At 41.5% G+C, this 19,643-nt stretch overlaps 1 protein-coding gene and 1 long non-coding RNA gene across 6 annotated transcripts in view; one reads left to right on the top strand and one right to left on the bottom strand.

Annotated features, from left to right (window-relative positions):
• Positions 1 to 19,643, top strand: part of SYT9 (synaptotagmin 9) — a 155,831-nt gene that overhangs the window by 51,602 nt on the left and 84,586 nt on the right. For all 5 annotated transcript variants that reach the window (XR_016440265.1, XM_090032770.1, XM_090032772.1 and 2 more), the window contains exon 2: positions 17,937 to 18,285. Coding sequence is in view for 4 of the 5 variants with exons in the window: in XM_090032770.1 (XP_089888896.1) it covers positions 17,937 to 18,285 (349 nt within the window). In the remaining variant the exon portion in view is untranslated. The remainder of the gene's footprint in view (positions 1 to 17,936; positions 18,286 to 19,643) is intronic.
• The window catches only part of LOC149871560 (uncharacterized), a 298,900-nt gene continuing 297,225 nt past the window's right edge, over positions 17,969 to 19,643 (bottom strand). The window contains exon 5 of the long non-coding RNA XR_016440266.1: positions 17,969 to 18,087. This is a non-coding gene — a long non-coding RNA (uncharacterized LOC149871560). The remainder of the gene's footprint in view (positions 18,088 to 19,643) is intronic.

Genomic DNA, 19,643 nt, shown 5'->3' with positions numbered 1-19,643 from the left:
TTACAAAAGAACTGACAGCCTGTCCCGAACTAGATGCACTTCTACCTTGACCACTATAATGTTCAGGTATCAATATTAATCAGGTTCTACCACTGTCAAAGCCAGGCAGGTAGCTCATATATTGTGGCGAAGTAGCACATTCAAAAGGAGTTATGGAATCTGCACTAATGTTATTCCTTGCCTGGACATAGCAAGAAACCCTTCTTGAGGAGACTTCCATGAGAAGCTGTGATCAAATTAATTCTTATAAGGGCCACGCTGTCTAGGGCTAGGTACAGATATTCAAAAAGCCCAAGGTGGAATTGATCCAAGTTACGTGGTTTTCTGTAAGTGGCATACTTTAGATTGGTACGAATGAAGCACAGATTCGCCCTTGGTGGGGGGTAGGGGGCAAATCTTAGACTAGGTTTCATCATTTTTATTCCAGTCTATGCATGCCAGACTTCTGTTCTGTTACGACTATAGACCAGTTCCTAATCACTTATGCCAGTAAAAGTGTAATGTCTGTACCTGGCCTAAGGGGCCAGTGCATAGTCAGCAGAGGGGGCACTGGGCTTTTCTACAGAAGCTTCTAACCTCAAACTTATCTCAAATGAGCTTCATGTTAAGGTATGGGACTTTTCTGAAGAGAAATGTATTTTCACACAGGCATGTGAAATACCTGAATAAAGGAAAATGAGACCAATCTAATTTATCTAATTTAATCTATAACTTTCTGTTGATTTTCTAGTACCAAATTATAAGTTCAGTAAAGAAATGTATAGAAATAGGAAATACAGCTGCTAACAAATTTATAAATTATCATCATATAATACAATCGTTTACAAACATATTATATACAGCATTACCCAAATTTTGGGTTCAGAAAGCATTTCTTGAAACACTAGAGAAGTGTTACTTCTGCAATGACAGCCACAAGAAAATAGAATGCTATAGGTCAAATTCTGCCTTCTAGTTTATGTATGAAAATTTTACTGACAGTGAATTACGTACACATTTTATAGGAACCTCTGGTCCTATCTACCTACCTATCTCAATATCTAGGTAGGTAGGTGGGGGGAGGTTGCATGTAGCAGAGGTAGGGTATGTATCAGAAATCAGGAATCTTCTAAATAAAGGGTGAGCTGTAACACATGAGTTCTTGTAGTGTTCTTAAGAATCCAGGTTGCCCTTCTCTTCATGTTTCACTCACAGTGGCCTTGTGATAAATTGGTTTTCTTGAGAAAATCGAGCCCCCCCGCCTCTGAAATGACCCTTCTTGTTTTGCACTGAAAGGCAGGAGGCATGTTGGATGAGGAACAGCATAAAAGACACATTTTGTGTCTAAAAGGTATTCTATAAGTATAAAGCTCTGAAAAGAATGGAGGACAAGGATTTGCGTAAGTGTTTAAAAACCTTTCTTTCTCAGGTATCAGATAATGTTTATATTTTATTCTTAATAAATTGTAGTTGAACATCCACAGTACACTCTGCCCTGTGCATAACACGTGGCCTGATTCTGCTCCATGCTAAGGTTACTAGTTGGGTAAAATGAGTCTGTATGGTTATGACAGACAGACACTTGAAGAGCTCCTGGATGTAAATCAGGGGTTGCTCTAATTGGCATGAGGGGCTGAATTGTCCCTGTCATCTCAAACAATGAACAGGGGGAGAATTTGTCTTAATGCAATGTTTACTGCTGCAACCTTCTCACCTGAGAAGCAGAACTCTGGTAAAGATAGGCCCTCAGAGTGGCTACTATTTATAGGATCTGACAATCACTGTACCACCTTCCTTACCTCTTTCTCATCAGCATTCAGTAGCTTTTCCTATTTACAAACCAAGAGTCATGTCTCCAGACATAATGAAAGTATGGAGTTTGTGTGAACTGCCACTTGTGAAAATGACATAGAGGAGGCTCTGAAATCTCAGCTTAATTTTTTTAAATGAAGCCTGGATGTTTTAAAGGTAGTTCTGAGTGTTTTAAAAATAGCTTTTCGAGTATGAACAAAACACAAACAGATGCAGTACCGACTGCCTGACTCTACAGGAGCTTCAAAATCTTGCTCTGAGAGGCGAATGTCTCTGATGTATTTGAACAGATTAGTAAACTAGAAGCTTATTGATGATACTTTAAATATTAATACTTCTGACTCTCTTACTGCTGACAATTTTATCAGAGAAATCATACTAAGATACTTTCCTACAACTGCTTCGAACAATAGCAGACACTGGAAAAGGGCTCAGAAGGCAGCTAGCTGCCATAAAGGATTGCTTGGGGTTGGATACATGAGGAATTCTAACCCCTAAATTTAAAGTTTTCGATGTCCAAAAGCAAAAAAAGGAAGAAAGGAGGAGCTTCCCATCCTTGTATAATCCATCATGGAAAGTTAATAAAATGACGACCTTTTTAGTTCCATCAGGGCCCCTTCAACTTTTGAAACTCCCATTTAGGAAGTCACTGCTATGCAAATGTTATTACTGTCAGCTTTTAAAAACTGAAAGTTCAAGGTTGACATAAACATACAAAATTTAATATCAAAATGAATAAAGCATGAGGGATACTTTTGTGATTTTACTATACTTATTAGCAGAGGTTTTAGAGTGGTGACTGCTACTCAAATCTTGGTTTATCCTATGAATCATATGAAAATGTTTGCATACCTAACAGTGTTACTCTTGTGCACCACCTTTAACAGTATCTTGTTCACCCCAGGGTGCCAGGGCACATTCTGGTTGGGAATGACTGATACAGAGCCTTCGTAGAGAAAAGTAAAGTTTTTTTTAAATTCTTGCTAGTTTTACAATTTATAATGTTGTAATTTATAGAATTACAGTATAAAAACTGTAACAAAGTTAAGGATTATATTATAATTATTATATATTCAAACAGTCTTAGTAATAAATAGTGAAAACCACAAGAGTATTATTAAACTTGTCACTGTATATAGAAAGAGATTTGTGTGCTATGGCAACCCATTATCCAGGTTTTAGTATTTTACATTTAACTAGTTAAGGCTGTGATTCAGCAAAGCATCTCTTAAGCTAAACCTTATTTAGGAAAACACTTAAACCTACTCTGCTTTAAAATGTGTTTAAGTGCAAGTTAAATTAGCATGTGCTTAATGCCTTAATGAATTAGGGCCTAAATGCAGCTTCTTCAATTCAACAAAATCAGTACAAAGAATAGAATTGTTGAGATGAAGATACAAAAATAGATATAGCAAGGAAAACCAATGACAAGGGAATATATCTAGCCTGGGGTGTGTCTAAATGTGCATTAATGCACTGTTGTTATGGCACACTAAGTTTAGTACCTCTAAATGTGCAGTAACCAGTGCTACTGCGCAGTAGCACCAGCACACAGTCTTCTCATGATGCTTAATGTGCAGTAGACTACTTCTCTGACCTCAGGCCAAAATAATGCACAATGTTGTAAGGAGGAAGACAAAAACTGGTTGCATTTTGAAATGCAATAAAGGTTGTGGGGTGAGGGAAGGGGAAGGTTTTGAAATCCACTTAGAATGCTACAGCCAATTCTGGCTGGCAATGTTTTCTGCTTTCTTCATGTACCCTGATATGGGGATGTATCAGAAATGTAGTATGAGTTGTTTCAGCCAGATAGTTACTAATAAGTCAGCACAAGACTTTACTTCTGGAGGCCTTCATGCCAGAGCAACTTTAGCATTTTGGGTTAGGACTGGAAAACAATTTTTTGCTGCCTCTCAGCCATGGAAAACATCAGTCCTCCATGATTGCATCACTATGAACAGAGATGTCTTTATGACTTGGAGGAAGATTAGATTATCAGCCTTGCTTAACTCAGAATTTAACCTCACAAAGCTGGCCTCCACGTTTATACTACCTTTTCTCTGTTCTCTCCCTTGTCATCCCTGTTCTCTTTGCCCTGCAAAAGATGCATTTTGTAGGTGCCGGCATAAGCCTGTAATTAATAATTTATGTAAAGATTGTGTGTGTGCATGTGTGTGTGTGTGTGTGTGTGTGAAAGAGACAAGGAAAGAAAGACAGAGACAGGGTGGGAGAGGCAAGGCAGGTGAGGGGTTTGGATGGTAGGGTGAACTTTTCAAATTCTGTTTCCTTCCCTTTCCTCTTATTGCAGAAGAGGAGGAGTTTGACTCTTTGTGGTAGGTTCTGTGCATAGCTAGCAGTTTTAGGACTCAAAAAGTCTTAAGAGTAAGAATTGCCCAAAAAAGCTTTAAGTTACCATATTGGCTCCTTCTGAAGGGATCAGTGGCATCAGGAGTTCTAGGCAGCTTGTTACAAAAATTAGCTATTCAGTTGTCATGACTGGAAGAGAGCAAACATAGTGCCCATATTTAAGAAAGGGAAAAAGGAGGAACCAGGGAACTGCAGACTAGTCAGCCTTACCTCAGTCTCTGGAAAAGATCATAGAGAATATCCTCAAAAAATCCATTTCTAAGCACTTGGAAGAGAAGAAGGTGATTAGGGACAGTCAGCATGGACTCACCAGGGGCAAGTCATGCCTGACCAACCTAATTGCCTTCTATAATGAGGTGACTGGCTCTGTGGATGCGGGGAGGCCAGTGAATGTAGTGTAGCTTGATTTTAGCAAGGCTTTTGATATGGTCTCCCATTACATTCTTGCAGGCAAGCTAAGGAAATGTGGGCTGGATGAATGGACTGTGAGGCAGATAGAAAACTGGCTTAGAGAATAGTAATCAATGGCTTGATGTCTAGTTGACAGCTGGTATAAAGTGCAGTGCACCAGGGGTCAGTCCTGGGGCTGGTTTTGTTCAATGTCTTCATCAGCAATCTGGAAGATGGCTTAATGTGCACTCTCAGCAAGTTTGTAAATGACAGCAAGCTGGGGGGCTTAGTAGATACACTAGAGGGAAGGGCTAGGATTCAGAATGACCTAGACAAATTGGAGGATTGGGCCAAAGGAATCTCATGAGGTTCAACAAGGACAAGTGCAAAGTCCTGCACTTAGGACAGAACAATCCCATGCACTGGTACAGGCTGGGGGATGACTGGCTGGGCAGCAGCTCTGCAGAAAACATCCTGGGGGTTACTGTGGACAATAAGCTGAATATGAGGCAGCACAATTGGTTCCTGAAAACTGTCATGAGTTGAAACATCATAACTCGGAACCGATTTTCCCATAGGAACAATGTTATAAATGGGGGGTTGGTTTGTGAACCAAGGGCCAATACCCTATTTTAACCAAAAATAACCCAGGATTATGTACTCAATCAATTATAGATGAGTAATATAGCTACATTAATGTGTTTATATTGTAAATAGCAATCATATTGATTCAGAAGGACTTCTTTGAGGTGACTTTGCTGGATTTTTTGAAGGGCTCTTGGTTGGACTTTTTCAAGTGTTCTTGGCTGGAGTCTTCTCAGGAGTCTTGTCTGCTTTCTTAAAGAAAGTATCCAAGGAAGTTTGGACAGATGTTCTCCAGGGAGATGGGTGATGCAGCAAACTTGTTCCCTGGCGTGGCATTGTGTCACTTCAAGAGTTGTAAAGTCGAAATTGATGTCAGAAAGTTGAAACAGGGTGTCAGTTTATAAATGTTAATCGTGAAATGCTGTAACTGGAAATGTTGTAAATAGAGGACTGCCTGTACTGGGTACTGGGCTGCATTGGTAGGTGTGTTGCCAGGAGGGAAGTAAGTATTCCTCTTTATTCAGCACTGGAGTATTGTGTTCAGTTTTGCACACCCCATCCCTCCCCCACTACAGAAAGGGTGTGCACAAATTGAGATAGTCCAGCGGAGGGCAACAAATTGTTGAGGGGGCTGGAGCACATGACTTCTGAGGAGAAGCTGAGGGAACTGGGCTTGCTTAGCTGAGAGAAGAGAAGACTGAGAGGGAATTTAAGAGCAGTGTTCAACTACCTGAAGGGGGATTCAAAAGAAGATGGAGCCAAACTGTTCTCAGTGGTGTCAGATGGCAGAACAAGGAGCAACGGTCTCAAGTTGCAACAAGGGAAGTTTAGGCTAGATATTAAGAAGAATTTTCTCACTAGGAGGGTAGTAAAGCACTGGAAGAGGTTACCCAGGAAGGTGGTGGAAGCTCCATCTTTGGAGGTTTTCAAAACCCAGCTAGACAAAGCTTTGGCTGAGATGATCTAGTAGGGGATGGTTCTGCTTTGAGCAGAGGTTACACTAAATGCCCTCCTGAGGTCCCTTCCAACCCAAATGTTCTATCATTCTATGAACTCCACTGTAAGGTAGGTAAGTAGGTAAGAATGACCCTTATCTTACAAATGTGGAAATGGAAGTGTGCAGAAATGGAATCTGAAGTTTTCATACCCAATTTAATTTAATGGAGACTGCCACTATAACTCTAACTGAAGTTATTGGATGGTTAGATATTTGGTACATCTGGATCTGGGCACTTTTTTTTTTTACCCAGGCTTTGAAAATTCCATTTTGCGTTAGTTCCCAAAGACCATAGTGGAAATTAATATCAAAGCTGAAGGCCTTGGCTCTCAGCTCACTGCTGCATCCATTTTGCTGTGCTGTCCTTTTGTGGCCAGCGGTCACATTGACTCCTCAGTGAAGGAAATGTCAGATCAAAAGCACCTACCTGGTAAGGCTACTGTGTGGAAGGTATTATTTAAAACTGATCTAGAGATCTTCCCTAACAAAAAGATTGTGGCTGTTTATATAACCCACTCTGAGTGGCTAGAACATAGCTGTGAACCTCCAGTCTAACAGGAAAAAAAGTAACTGACATCTCTTGACTCTTTTGATTAGTTTGCACTAGTTAATTTTTAAGGGTACCTTGGCAATGGAAAGGGCTAAAACCTTACTTTTCAAAAAAGCAAGGAAGCAAGCTGAACTTCTCTTTTACATTTGAGTTATGCAAATTAGGAAGACCTCAGGCTGAGAGCATCGTGGATTTAAAAAGGCCACTTCTGTTCATAAGCATAAAAGAGCAGCAGAGGTTTGAATGTTCAGTTTTGTTCGTATCTGTTTCTGTGATTTAATTTTCTTTGGCTTTTACATTTTTTAAGATGTCTCACTTCTTTAGATTTCTTCTCATCTTTCATTTATATTTCCTTTAGTCTGTCTGCTTTCACATGTTTTCCTTTTTTATCTTTGGAAAAGAAAAAGAAATACAAGATTTCCAAAAATAGCCTCTGGAAACAGAGTCTACAGAAACCTTGAACATACTTTTTCTCCTCTCTGGGAATGGATAGGGGAAAAATTGAGTTTTTTACTGCAGTTCATTCTTGGACCCCACAAGGACATCAACAGTCTGATGCATGTTAAGAAAAAAAATTCTCCAAAGTTTTTTTTTAAGTTTTATATAAAACTCTATAGATAAAAGTAGTCCTGATCCCTAACATGAGTAGGCAACCTTACTCAACTGAAACTTCCTAAAACCCAATGAAGATTCTTGCAAAAAGCAAGGTCACTAGGCTCAAAGAAAGCAACACAGGGAGTCTGAGTGAGATGGTTCTATTGAACTATTCAGAAAATCATAGAATTTAGACGTGGAAAAAAAATGTTAGTTCATCCAGTCCATTCTGTGTAGGCACAGGGTATGCATGAGAGTACATGACTAAAGCACTGTCCAATCTAGTTTTTGAATGTCCCAATCAATAAGGTTTTCATCAGATTTTAAATGCATCTCACTGCCAGCTAGTATGGCTTCAGGTTCTTCATAAATGTTTATTTAATCTGTATTGCTGTTACCTTAAGTCTACTACTTGTTGCATCTTCACCCATGTTGTTGACTTCTCGGGACTTGGTCTATAGTTTAATTATGACTCTTTGAAAGGGTTTTGTACAGGGCATTTTAAGGGTTAGCTTCATAAAATTCTACTCTACATTCTTCTCACTGACAGGAAAATAAGTTACTGATATCAATAGTGAACTACTACTGCATCTCCCTCTGCTGGGTCAGCAACTCTGGTCTAACAGCTGGGGGTCTGGAAGCAAGATTCCAGTTATTGCCCATCCACTTGTTCTTGGAAAGAACAGACCAACAAGCAGACCTGCTTATTTGTGTGCTTGGGACCATGAGTTAGGTAGGAAGGTTTCACCTACAGTCTAAATGAGAATCTAGCCCTTGGCATTTACAACTTTAGATAATGATCTGATAGTGTTTGGTCTCCTTCCCATCATATCCTCTGGCAAATGCTTAGCTCAGACAATTGCCATATGTGGCTCATCTAATTTTTTTTCTAATAAGTCAGTAACCCCCTGATTTCTTCAGTTTTTGTTTTAAATGCTCTGGCAATTAGTGTTAAGATGTCCAGAACTGAAGGTACTAGCTAGAAAGTCTTATATGGGGATTCCACACCCAAACATAAAACGTAGAAAAGACTTCTTGAAGCAGAGAACCTGTTTTGTTCCAAGGTGTCGGTGTCAGGGGGAGCAAGACGAACTCCTTAAGGAGCAGGAATGAAAATTCCTTATGGAGGCCCAGTATGTATAGGTTTTACTAGGAATTTGAGAATAATTTACATGAAAATGCATTTGAAATGGAATCGTACAGAGGTTGTTCTGAGCTTTACTGCTGTTACCAACTGGTTCAAGGACAGCCAAGTATCTTAATGTGGTGTATTAATGTCCTTCCAAATAAAAGCTTGTTTCTACCTACTTTGCAAGGTAGCCCTCTGAAGTTACATGGCCAACTGAGTTCACATATACCTATTATTTCAGTCTGCTTAGGTTCAAACTGGCCCTCATATCAGCGGAAGATGATCACGTTCAGCCCCTTCTCTTGCTTACCTAGTGTTTAACGTAAGGACCTTCCCCATTTAACAATCCCCAGAAGAAGATCTGAACTCAGTGGTATCTCAGGCAAATTTCCAGTGACAGCTAGGAATTTTGGGGAGACAGAGAAATCACTAGTGACCCCTTAAGCCCTCCACACAGAGCATGTTCTGTATGTGTGAGAATTCATTTTATTTCCTTTTAAATGGGGCTGAACCTCCTCACTGGATTAGAGATACCCCTTCTGGTCCATGTAGGGAAAAAGGATACATGGCTTCTTTGATGCAGTGAGCTCACATGCTGTGGAAGAGATCTGAGGTCTTAACCAGAGTGAACATAAAACCTCCATTAGAGTACTGGGTTTGACTGATTTAGCACTGCATCACAGCTGTGATATAGGAACTAATGTGCCCCTCTTCTTGTGTAGAATGGGACCTTGACTTGGCCTTTATTCTTGCTTTTAAGTAAAATATAGTCCTATGATATTGGCAAATTAAAGTAACTAAATTCCAAAGGGGATGGTGACATAGCAGAAGCATTCAGTCTTCAAAAATAGAGAAATATGAGACTAAAATGCAGAGAAATCCTGAGGAAGAATATGGCATGATTCTATCTCCCTGCTGGCTCTGACTCTAGGGAAGTGCTGCATGCAAAATTATTAGGCACATGCTGAGACTGCAAACAAATGGATCCAACGTTAAAAAACCATGCTTTGTTTGCTCTCTTTTTTCATAGTAAGGAACTAGGAAAGTAAAAATGAAAATAACCCTGCATGACTGCAAAGGAGAAGATGGGTATGCAAGCAGGCTGAGATGTTTTGTGGAATCCAGCCAAGTGTTTGTTTCAGTCTATATTCAATGAGCGAGAACCCCTAGTGACAAAATTCTTCTTGGTGTGTTGGTATTTTGAACAGGTATAGCTTTAGAGCTGTTTGAAAAAAAACACACACACACTTTTCATGAAAAATTACTATTTTTCAACCTGCTGTGGTGCATTTTGAATGTCCTGAGAGCCAAGATTTCAGTTCAGCCCATTACAGAGAAAACCTAATAATGACATTTTGCCTGGAATTGCATCAGCATTTTGAAATCTGTCTTGCTCCACTGGGACCAGAATATGTTTGATGTGGCATGACTATACCAGGAAAGGAAAAATGTAGGAAGAATTTTCCCCAGGGGATCCTTTGGCATCACAAAAGTTCAAGCACAACAGTAATCCTTGTGGTCAAGACATTTCTCTGTTGCAAAACGTCAATATTTCATGTGCAGAGGAATGAAGGGATATAGCTGAATGGGCTGGCTCTTTAGCCCAAAGGAAGTGTTGAAACCCTGAAACAGCTTACTTAGAGAGGTTGTAAAATCTCCGTCTTTGTAGGTTTTTAAGACCTGGCTTGACAAAGCCCTGGCTGTATGGATTTAGTTGGGGATGGTCCTGCTCTGAGCAGGAGGTTGGACTAGATGACCTCCTGAAATCCCTTCCAACCCTTATGATTATATGATTCTAAGTTCAGAGAAAACAGGAATATAGTTAATGGAGCTGGGTAACTGCATAGAGTAGGGACCGTCGTCAAAAGGAATGGTGAACTATCTTGCTGTGCTGACATGTTACTGGAAACAGTTTTCCTTCTGAAGCACAGACATACCCGGTGCTGTCCCACAGCTGTTCCACACTGCCCCTACACCTAGACCTGTGCATTAAGTCACACAGCCTGAATACTTGGGAGGATTCGGATTTGCAGCTGCAGTCTGGAATTATACCAGATTAATCTCGTGTACATGTTGCAGCCGTTTTTGTAAAAACTGAGCTAGTACAATAGACTTACACCTGATATCCTGAGTTTTATCATAATTCAGGAGCTCTTTGAACTACATAGCTTTGGTATTTGTAAATATAAATGGTGAGGATCCTTTCTGCTCTTAAAACAGAGTAGAGCAAGTCACTGACATCAAGCAGGAGAAACAAAGCACAGGGGAATACAGATAAACAGTCTCAGAAAAACAGACATCTGGAGAGGTGGAAGGAAAATTACTGAGAAAAAAAAATCAATATGAAACAGTAAATATAGCTTAAATGAAAACAGCTCCATAGGATCCTCACACTGTTAAAACCAAAGAGAATGTGATTTATATACTTGTTACTTGTGGCTACACTGCCCCAAGCTATCACAATGCCCATGGGATAAAACACCCCTTGGTATGCACAGGAACAGGATCTGTTTGGTACTTGAAAACATGCAAGAGAGATGTTCAGTATCCAAAGTAGTTACCTGCAAATTATTGTCTAGGACCAAACAAGATTTGTTGACTTTGGTATTTAGCTTCACTACTATGTTACAGACACATACAAACACACACGACCTAAAGATCCCTATCAATGCTCCCCTCCCCCCCCCAAAAAAAACAAAACAAAATAACAACCCGAAAAGACCAAATCAAATCCTAATAAGAGAGGGTGAGAAAAAAAAAAGTTGTGAAAGAATAATCATTAATATATCTCCTTTAATCATACATTTAATTTCTTTAATAGCTCTCCTACCAACACACATCAAGTAAGTAGCTGCTATGAGGGAAACACTTGCTATGGATTTTTCCTGCATATATGATTCAGCAGTATTAAATCAGCACCTTGGGTATGCTAACATCCAGCTGATTTAGGTCAAGGAAGGGACTCATAGCTGTTTAGAAGACGCAATGTATTTTAGTACAGTCCATGTCTAGTCAAGCCAGTGTACATGGTAGGGAGTAGAAGCTAATGCTTGAAGCAGGGAACTGATGTAAAGGATTCTGGGTTCTGCTTCACCTCAGACTTACCTTGGAAAGCTACTTAACCTTTTCTTTCTTCAGGATATAAAGTATAATATAATTTTAGTACCCATCCCTTTCAGGGATCTTGTAATACTCTCATACTAAATGCTTATAAGGCATTTCAACTTCCTTAGATAAAAGTACAAAGTATTATTATTTTTATCATTTTGATACAGTCTACTAGCGGATTCATTTCCGTGATTCATTAGATTCATTTTATGATCTTGATTCAGTCTACTAGCTAAGTCTCCTCTCTACTCAAGTTATCACTGGAGTGGTGGATTGTTTTGGTTACCTCAAATGTTCAAAATTGTTTATTGCTTCCATGTATATTGGTGTTGTATATTCTCTAGTAGTGTTCCTTCATTGCTACCTTCTCTTCCTCTCTGGTCTTGACAAATCTCAATGTACTGTACTTATTTCTATCAAAATACTTCTGCAAAGATTTTAACTCAATGGTCTGAGCAATCTGCCACCTTTGCTCTCCTGCACCAGCTAGCTACCCACCTCACTACTGTCTTAATCAGAAATTTTTTTTCTTTACTTTCCAGGTGCTTACTGGTCTACCCTCACCCTATTTTCCTTACAATATTGAGGGATTAACCCTACTTCTATTATCACTCTTTACTGAACATTTATACTGCAAGAAGTACCTTTGTACTTTCTCTGATGTTCCCTCTTGTACATGAGAGGAGTTCCTTATTTAAATGTGGTCCTAAAATTCTTCTCTACCCTGGTAGCTACAAAAAATTGAAGAGTGGTTAGAAGTCTTGATCTGTTCCCATGCCCTTCCCCTCCTCCCAACAGATGCCAAAAATGATGCTGATCAGTACCCTCCTTGTTTTCATTTAATGGAAAGGAGGAGGACACCATGGGCCCTATTGGCTTGTGTTACTTGTTTTCTTAGGTTGGTATTTAGCACCACTCTAAGTTATTTAGCACTCTAAGTTGGACAGCTCCTGGGTAAGGCTGATATAGCAGCAACTGAATTATCATGCCCCAAAAGGAAATTTAGCTTTCCTATCCTGTGTGCTGTGGTGGGAAAAACCACTGGTGAAGTCTATAGCCATTCATTTTTTCCATTCATTCATATTACTTTTGAATACTCTATTTTAGGGTTGACTGAATGTATTTGACTCAGATTGTCATAAGTAACTAATTAAGTAACTAACAGCAAACTGTATGACTATACATCATGCAGTTATTTGACACTTTAGCATAGTAGTAAGATGGGGAAATGAGACTAAATTGACATTTAAAACTTATAAACAATATGAAAAATTGCACTGTTTTTGTTTGTAGCTTGATGCAATGAGACAGAGTTCTTACTAATTGTGCTTAAAGCATGATCTATTGTCTAACACACAGAGAAGCTCATTTAGAAAATGCCATTACCATCAAAGCAGCTGTTTCATTCAGCCATTTTCTCTAGATTCCACTTAAAAACAAACCAAAACAAATCAAATGCCTTTTCAAGCAGGAACCTATTTGTGTCAATGTGACTAAAGGATAGGATGCTGCTAGAGCTGCATGATGGGCTGGCAAGAAAATACCACCATGCTTTCTGTAATGAAAGGGGAAAATTGGAGGGAATTCAGAGAACAAAAGTAACTGTACCCAAAGTAAAGCAATGAGTAAGGGATGTATGACAACTATCAAAAAATATGTAAAGGGCACATCTACATGAGACGCTTAACTATGGAATAGCATAGTTTACTGCATAGTAAACATGTGCAGCTACATGTGCGCAAGTTTACTGTGCAGTAAACCCCCCTAAACACGAGTAAATTTGATACCTGCAAACACAGGTATAAAATTTACTCACAATTAGTTACTGCACAGTAACGCATGTGTAGACGTGACTCAGGAGCAAATTTGCTCCTCAGTCAGCCCTGCCACTAGGGGGCCAGCCTCAGGCTAGCCCCAGGGCTCTGAGTTGGGAGCCTCTCCTGCCTTTATGGCAGCCCCTGCCTCAGGCCTTTAAAAGCCTGCAGGCATTTTGAGCCCTGGGAGACTCCCAAAAGGGAGTCTGAGGCAACTCCAGGCCCTGTGTCCCCCTGGGCAGACTACATGCTAGCCTCATCAGCCTGCCTGTACCCTGGCACTGCTGCGGCACAGGCTGGATGCGGGAGCACAGGCACAACCAGTCAGTGCAGCAGTTCTGCATAAAAGTCAAGGCCTTGCGGGCACATTAGGTTGCCATCACTGACCATAATCGTCAATCAGGGAGTGCCTGTAAGTCCATGCCCTTTATGTGGCAACTGATGGACATCTTCACGCCGTGGGACCCAGGACTCACCTATGCTGTCTACAGCAGCAGGGGTGGCCTGCCCAAGCCCATGCCCCAGCCTGGCACCTGCAGTGACATGTTACCAGGGGAAAGCTCCCTGGGCATCCAGTGGCCCATCCCACTGAGCTCCCTGGCTGCAGTCTCCACCAGGAGCTCAGGGAGCCTGTGCCAGTGCCTGCCACCCCAGCTCCGCAGCCCCAACCCCCACTATGAGGTTCAGCAGGCCATGACACCACTGGCTGCCAGTAGTGCCAGAACCTCCATGGAGGGCGGTCCCCCAGCCAGGCACCTACCTGCTGCACCCTGCTGTCTGAGGACACTGCCCAAAGCTGCACACCATTCCCAACAGCCTTGATCATGCAGAGCCACTAGCCATGCCAGCCCCAGCCACATAGTAAACCTTCCCCACTCTGAAATAGCAGAGAGTTGGTTGGATGGCTCACATAACTGGAGCACTGTCATGGATGGGTGCAAATTGTCCCCAAAGGATAGACAGAGGAGAAGAGGAGGAAGAGTTGTGTTTTATGTTAAAGAACTATATGATTGCTCAGAGTTCCAATATGAAACTGGAGATATGCCTATTGAATATCTCCGGGTTAGGGTCAGAGGGGAGAGCAACAAGGGTGACGTTGTGGTGGGTGTCTCCTATAGACCACCAGGCCAGGAGGATGAGCTAGGTGAAGTTTCCTGACTACAGGCCCTGGTTGTTCAATCACCCTGATATCTGCTGGGAGGGCAATAGAGCAGCGCACAAGAAGTAATTGGAAAATGTTGAGGACCACTTCCAGTTGCAAGTGTTGGAGAGGCCAACTAGGGGCCATGCTATTCTTGACCTGCTGCTCACGAACAGGGAAGAATTAGCAGGAAATGTGGATGGCAACTAGGGCAGCAGCAACCATGAGATGATTTAAATTCAGGATCCTGAGGAAAGGAAGGACACCAACAGAGTAAGAACTCTGGACTTCAGAAAATCAGAGAACTGATGGGCAGGATTCCCTAGGAGGCCAGTGTGAGGAGGAAAGAAATCCAGCAGAGCTGGTTGCATTTTAAAAAAACCTTACTGAGGGCTCTGGAACAAACCACCCAGATGAGCAGGAAGACTAGCAAATATGGAAGAAGACCAGCTGGGCTTAGCAGGGAACTCTTCAATGAGCTAAAACACAAAAAAGAAGTTTAAAAGAAGTGGAAACTTAGACAAACAAATAGGGAGGAGTATAAGATTATTGGTTGGTCATGCAGGAATGAAATCAGGAAGGCTAAAATGCAATTGGAGTTGCAGCTAGTATGGGAGGTGAAGGGGAACAAGATGGGTTTCTACAAGTATGTCAGCAACAAGAGGAAGATCAGGAAAAGTGTGGGTCCCTGGCTGAATGGGGGAGACAACCTAGTGACAGATGATGTGGAACAGGTTGAAGTACTCAATACCTTTTTTACCTCAGTCCTCACAGACAAGGTCAGCTGCCAGTGTACTACATCTGGCAGCACAGTTTGGGTGAAGAGGTGAGCAGCTGACAGAGGCAAAAGAACAGATTAGGGATTATTTAGACAAACTGAACATGTAAAAGTCCATGGAACCAGGTGTGATGTACCTGAGGGTGCTGAGGGAGTTGGCAGATGTGAATGGAAAGTCACTGGAAGGTGGATAGAAACAGTCAGCATGGATTCACCAAGGGCAAGTAATACCTGACCAATCTGATGGCCTTCTATGATGAGATGACCAGCTCTGTGAATGTGGAAAGAGCAGCGGATATGATATACCTTGACTTTCATAAGACTTTTGATAGTTTTCCACAACATGCAAGCAAGCCAAGGAAAACCACTTTGGATGAATGGACAATCAGGATAGAAAAGTGGCTGGATCGTCAGGCTCAGAGGGTAGTAATCAATGGCTCAGTGTCTATTTGGCAACCCATATCAAGCGGAGCACCCCCAGGGTTGGTCCTGGGGTGGTTTTGTTCAATATTTTCATCAACAACCTGGAAGATGGGATAAAGTGTACCCTCCGCAAGTTTGCAGATGACACCAAGCTGGGTGGAGTAATAGATACATTGGAGGATAGGACCAAAAGAAATTCAGAGAGACCTCAACAAATTGGATGATTGTACCAAAAGAAATATTATGAGGTTAAATAAGGAGAAATGCAAAGTCCTGCACTTAGGACAGAACAATCCCATGCACCAGTACAGACTGGGGACTAACTAGTTAAGCAGCAGCTCTGCCAAAAAGGACCTGGGGGTTACAGTGGACAGTAAGCTGAAGTTGAGCCAACAGTGTGCCCTTGTTGCCAAGAAGACTAATGGCATACTGGGATGCATTAGTAGGAACATTGCCAGCAGGTCGAAGTGATTCTTCTCTATTTTGCACTGGTGAGGCCACACCTGGAGAATTGTGTCCAGTTTTGCACCTGTCCCCATCCCCCCCCCCCCCCCCCCACACACACACAAAGGATGTGGACAAATTGGAGAGAGTTCAGCAGAGGGCAACAAAAATGGTTGGGGGCTCAGGCACACGACTGATGAGGAGAGGCTAAGGGAACTGGGTTTATTTCATTTAGAGAAGAGAAGACTGAGGGGGTGCATCTATATCTGTAAATGGCTGCACAGGTGCTACTCATTTAGTACTTCCTTTAGCTTTGGCAAGTAATAAATGACCGTGCAGTAACCACTAAATGATGGTGCATGAGTTATTTCCAACCCCACTTTACATTAGTAACAAGCTACTGCATAGTAGTTCATTGCTATTTCACAGTAGCATTTGTGTCATGGATCATGTCCACCGAAGCAACGTCATCACAATGACAAGCTACATATAGTGTCTCATGTAGACATGCCATAGGGGATTTAATAGTATTCTTCAAGTACCTGAAGGGTGGTTACAAAGAGGATGGATTTAGACTGTTCTCAGTGGTGGCAGATGACAGAACAAGAAGCAGCAGTCTCATGTTGCAGCAAGGGAAGTTTAGGAAAGATATTAGGAAAACTGTATCACCAGGAGGGCAGTAAAGCACTGGAACAGGTTAGCGAGAGAGGTTGTGGAATCTGCATCCTTTCAGGTTTTAAGACCTAGCTAGACAAAGCCTTGACTGAGATGATATAGTTGTGGGTAGTTCTACTTTGAGCAGGAGTTTGGACTAAATGACCCCCTGAGGTCTCTTCCAACCCTCATTTTCTATGATTCTATGTGTTTAAATACCAAACAAGCAAGGAAACACAAACAAAATCAACCCTTCTGCCCCCCCCAAGCACTAGAACAGGATCCCTTTTGCTCTGGCCCCCGGAGGAGTGTGGTACACCCATGCAACAAGATGTTTAGCTCATATCCTGCTTCCTTTCTCCTTGCAACAGTTCTCTCACAGCTCTTTCCTTTGGGGTTTTAAGCTCCCAGTGGAACACTTCCTTGTTAGCAGAAAGCCCAGCAGCTGAATATCCTATATCCTTAGCACAGCTGGCTACCCTTTCTTAAGGGGGCAGAGCACCCTGTTACAGTCTGTTGAACCTTACTGTGCAGTGCTGACTTCCCACAGCGAAGGCTGTATGTCAGTTTAACATCTTCATTGCTTGTAACAGAATGTGTGAACATAGCCACTGAAGCTTGATAATATATTGCAAGGCTTTGCATATTTAATCTTTTAAAAACCTTCAGGTAAAGTGGAAGACACTGTTTAATGATTACTTTGTATTTTGTGCACTTTCCTTGTGTATCTTTTACAAACACCATAACAATGTTCCCCAGACTAGCATTTACTAACATAAGAGACTAATGAATAGATTAGGTTGAATAAAATAACTCTAAATGATGTTTCAAGCTCCTTTATAAAACATGTGAAATCTCAGGAAGCACTTCTTAGGTTACATGTAAATAATGTATTTCAAAGGCATAATTCTGTGTTAATATTTTATTTACATACAATAAAACTTTAATGACAATTTTTTTTTTCCCAGAGAAAGTGGAGAAGAAAACATTTTAATACATTTTTATGACCTGACAGTTGCTGCTATAGGTATTTAATTTTTCCAATCCAAGTTAAGCAATATGTAAAGAAAGCTTAGCTCTATATTGTGTTCCCCGTAGGAGATGCACAAATCTCTAACCAACTGGAGAAAAAAATAAATGTGAAATGTCTCTGTGTGTTCCTTCTTTGCAGATATCTCAGTAAGCTTGCTCTCCTTAGTTGTCACAGCCTGTGGACTTGCTCTGTTTGGTGTGTCTCTGTTTGTGTCCTGGAAGCTTTGCTGGATCCCTTGGCGAGAACGTGGCCTGCCTTCTGGGAACAAAGACAAGCAGGATTCGCTGAACTGTACAGACACAGAAACCAATGACCATGAGTATAGCGAGGATTACTTGGGACAGCCTACTTCCTACCCAGAGTCCTCCATGAAAATTAGCCACACTTCCCCTGATATTCCATTAGATGCTCAAGCAGGGACCAAGGAGAACTGTGTACACAATGTCCGAATGCATCGCCAAATCACAGAACCAACGTCTTCTGCTCGGTCAGTAGCACAATTTTCTTCTAATAATAAAATATTACTCTCCCTGTTTCATCCCCATCCATTTTTAGACAGTATGCAGACCAACAACAAATGTTTATTTTACCTGTCTTAATCACTTTAATGGTTATAGAAAATGATTTACTTGTTGGGCTGTGCTTTATGACAGACGGTTTAAGAGGGTGTGGCCATAATGGTAGTCCTTTTTTTTTCAATCACAAACAACAAATGCACCATCTGCCTACTCCCCTCATAAACAAGAAAATTTGCCAAAATGGTGTCCTTCGGAACAAGAGAACAGTCCAGATCTGATCCTGTAAAACATGTTCATTTATACTTATTGTGCTGAGGCTGAGCACTCAGTAATATCCCTGTGAAGATTTCAAAAACAACCAAAAAATAGGGCAAGCTAATGAAACACTTAGGAGAGTCAGAAATAGGATTAGAAGTGACAGAATTTAGTTACAGCATTGACTATGGGTGAAAAACAGACTGAATAAGTTTGGATGCAGGCACAGGAAACTGAACACCAGTATATGAGGGAACAGGAAAGGAGGAAGGTGTCAGTGAGAGTGTGGAAGGAAAGGTGATAAAAGGATTATTCAGCACATGGCCATAAAAAGATCAGCACTTGAACAGCCAATTAGTGAAGTTCAGCACTAGCCCCACAGTTATTCTGGTCACCTGAATTAGCAGGTTTGGCAAAAGCTCTTGACCACAGGCTGTTCTTTAAGATAAGGTGCTGTCAGAGCAGCTAAGAGCTAAGGATTAAGTTCAGTAATTGCCAATCTTTCAGTGTTAATATCTTGATCTAGATCAGGACTGTCCAACTTCTGAGTAGCTAGAGACCACATGCTATGCACCCTCCTTCCTCCCCCCACCCCCCATCACATGGGCTGCATGTCATGTGGGTGCCCCTCCAGGCCCCAAGCCCCTCAGACTCTGTGGGCCCTGCCATCGCATCCCATGTCCAGGAGCACACCAGAAAACAAGCTGGATGATGGGAGTGGAAGCCCAGAGATCTTGGCCTTAGCAACCAGAGTGATGGTAGAAGTGGCAGCAAGGCATGAGCTTGCAGGCCAAGAGTTGGACGGCTGTGGTTTAGATAAGCAAAGACCCCAGTAAACAACAGGAATGCTCCTGAGTGCCTGGATAAATGTCCTTGTCTTTTTCTCAATAGGCTGTAGATCAGTCCTAGGAATCTGTGACTATGGAAGCTGAGCCCAAGCAAAGATGCGCCGTTGCGTTACCAGCCACATGCAAGGCAGATTTCAAACTCTGGCACTGCCTCCTATTTAAGATATAGGACACACAAGCAGATTGTCAATGAGAGAACTTTTTTTTTTCACTGACAGTCCACA

Source organism: Crocodylus siamensis, chromosome 2 (assembly GCF_052110815.1).
Source record: "Crocodylus siamensis isolate JL-2025a chromosome 2, ASM5211081v1, whole genome shotgun sequence".
Lineage (NCBI taxonomy): Eukaryota > Metazoa > Chordata > Crocodylia > Crocodylidae > Crocodylus > Crocodylus siamensis.
This window is presented reverse-complemented; position numbering and strand designations above follow the sequence as displayed.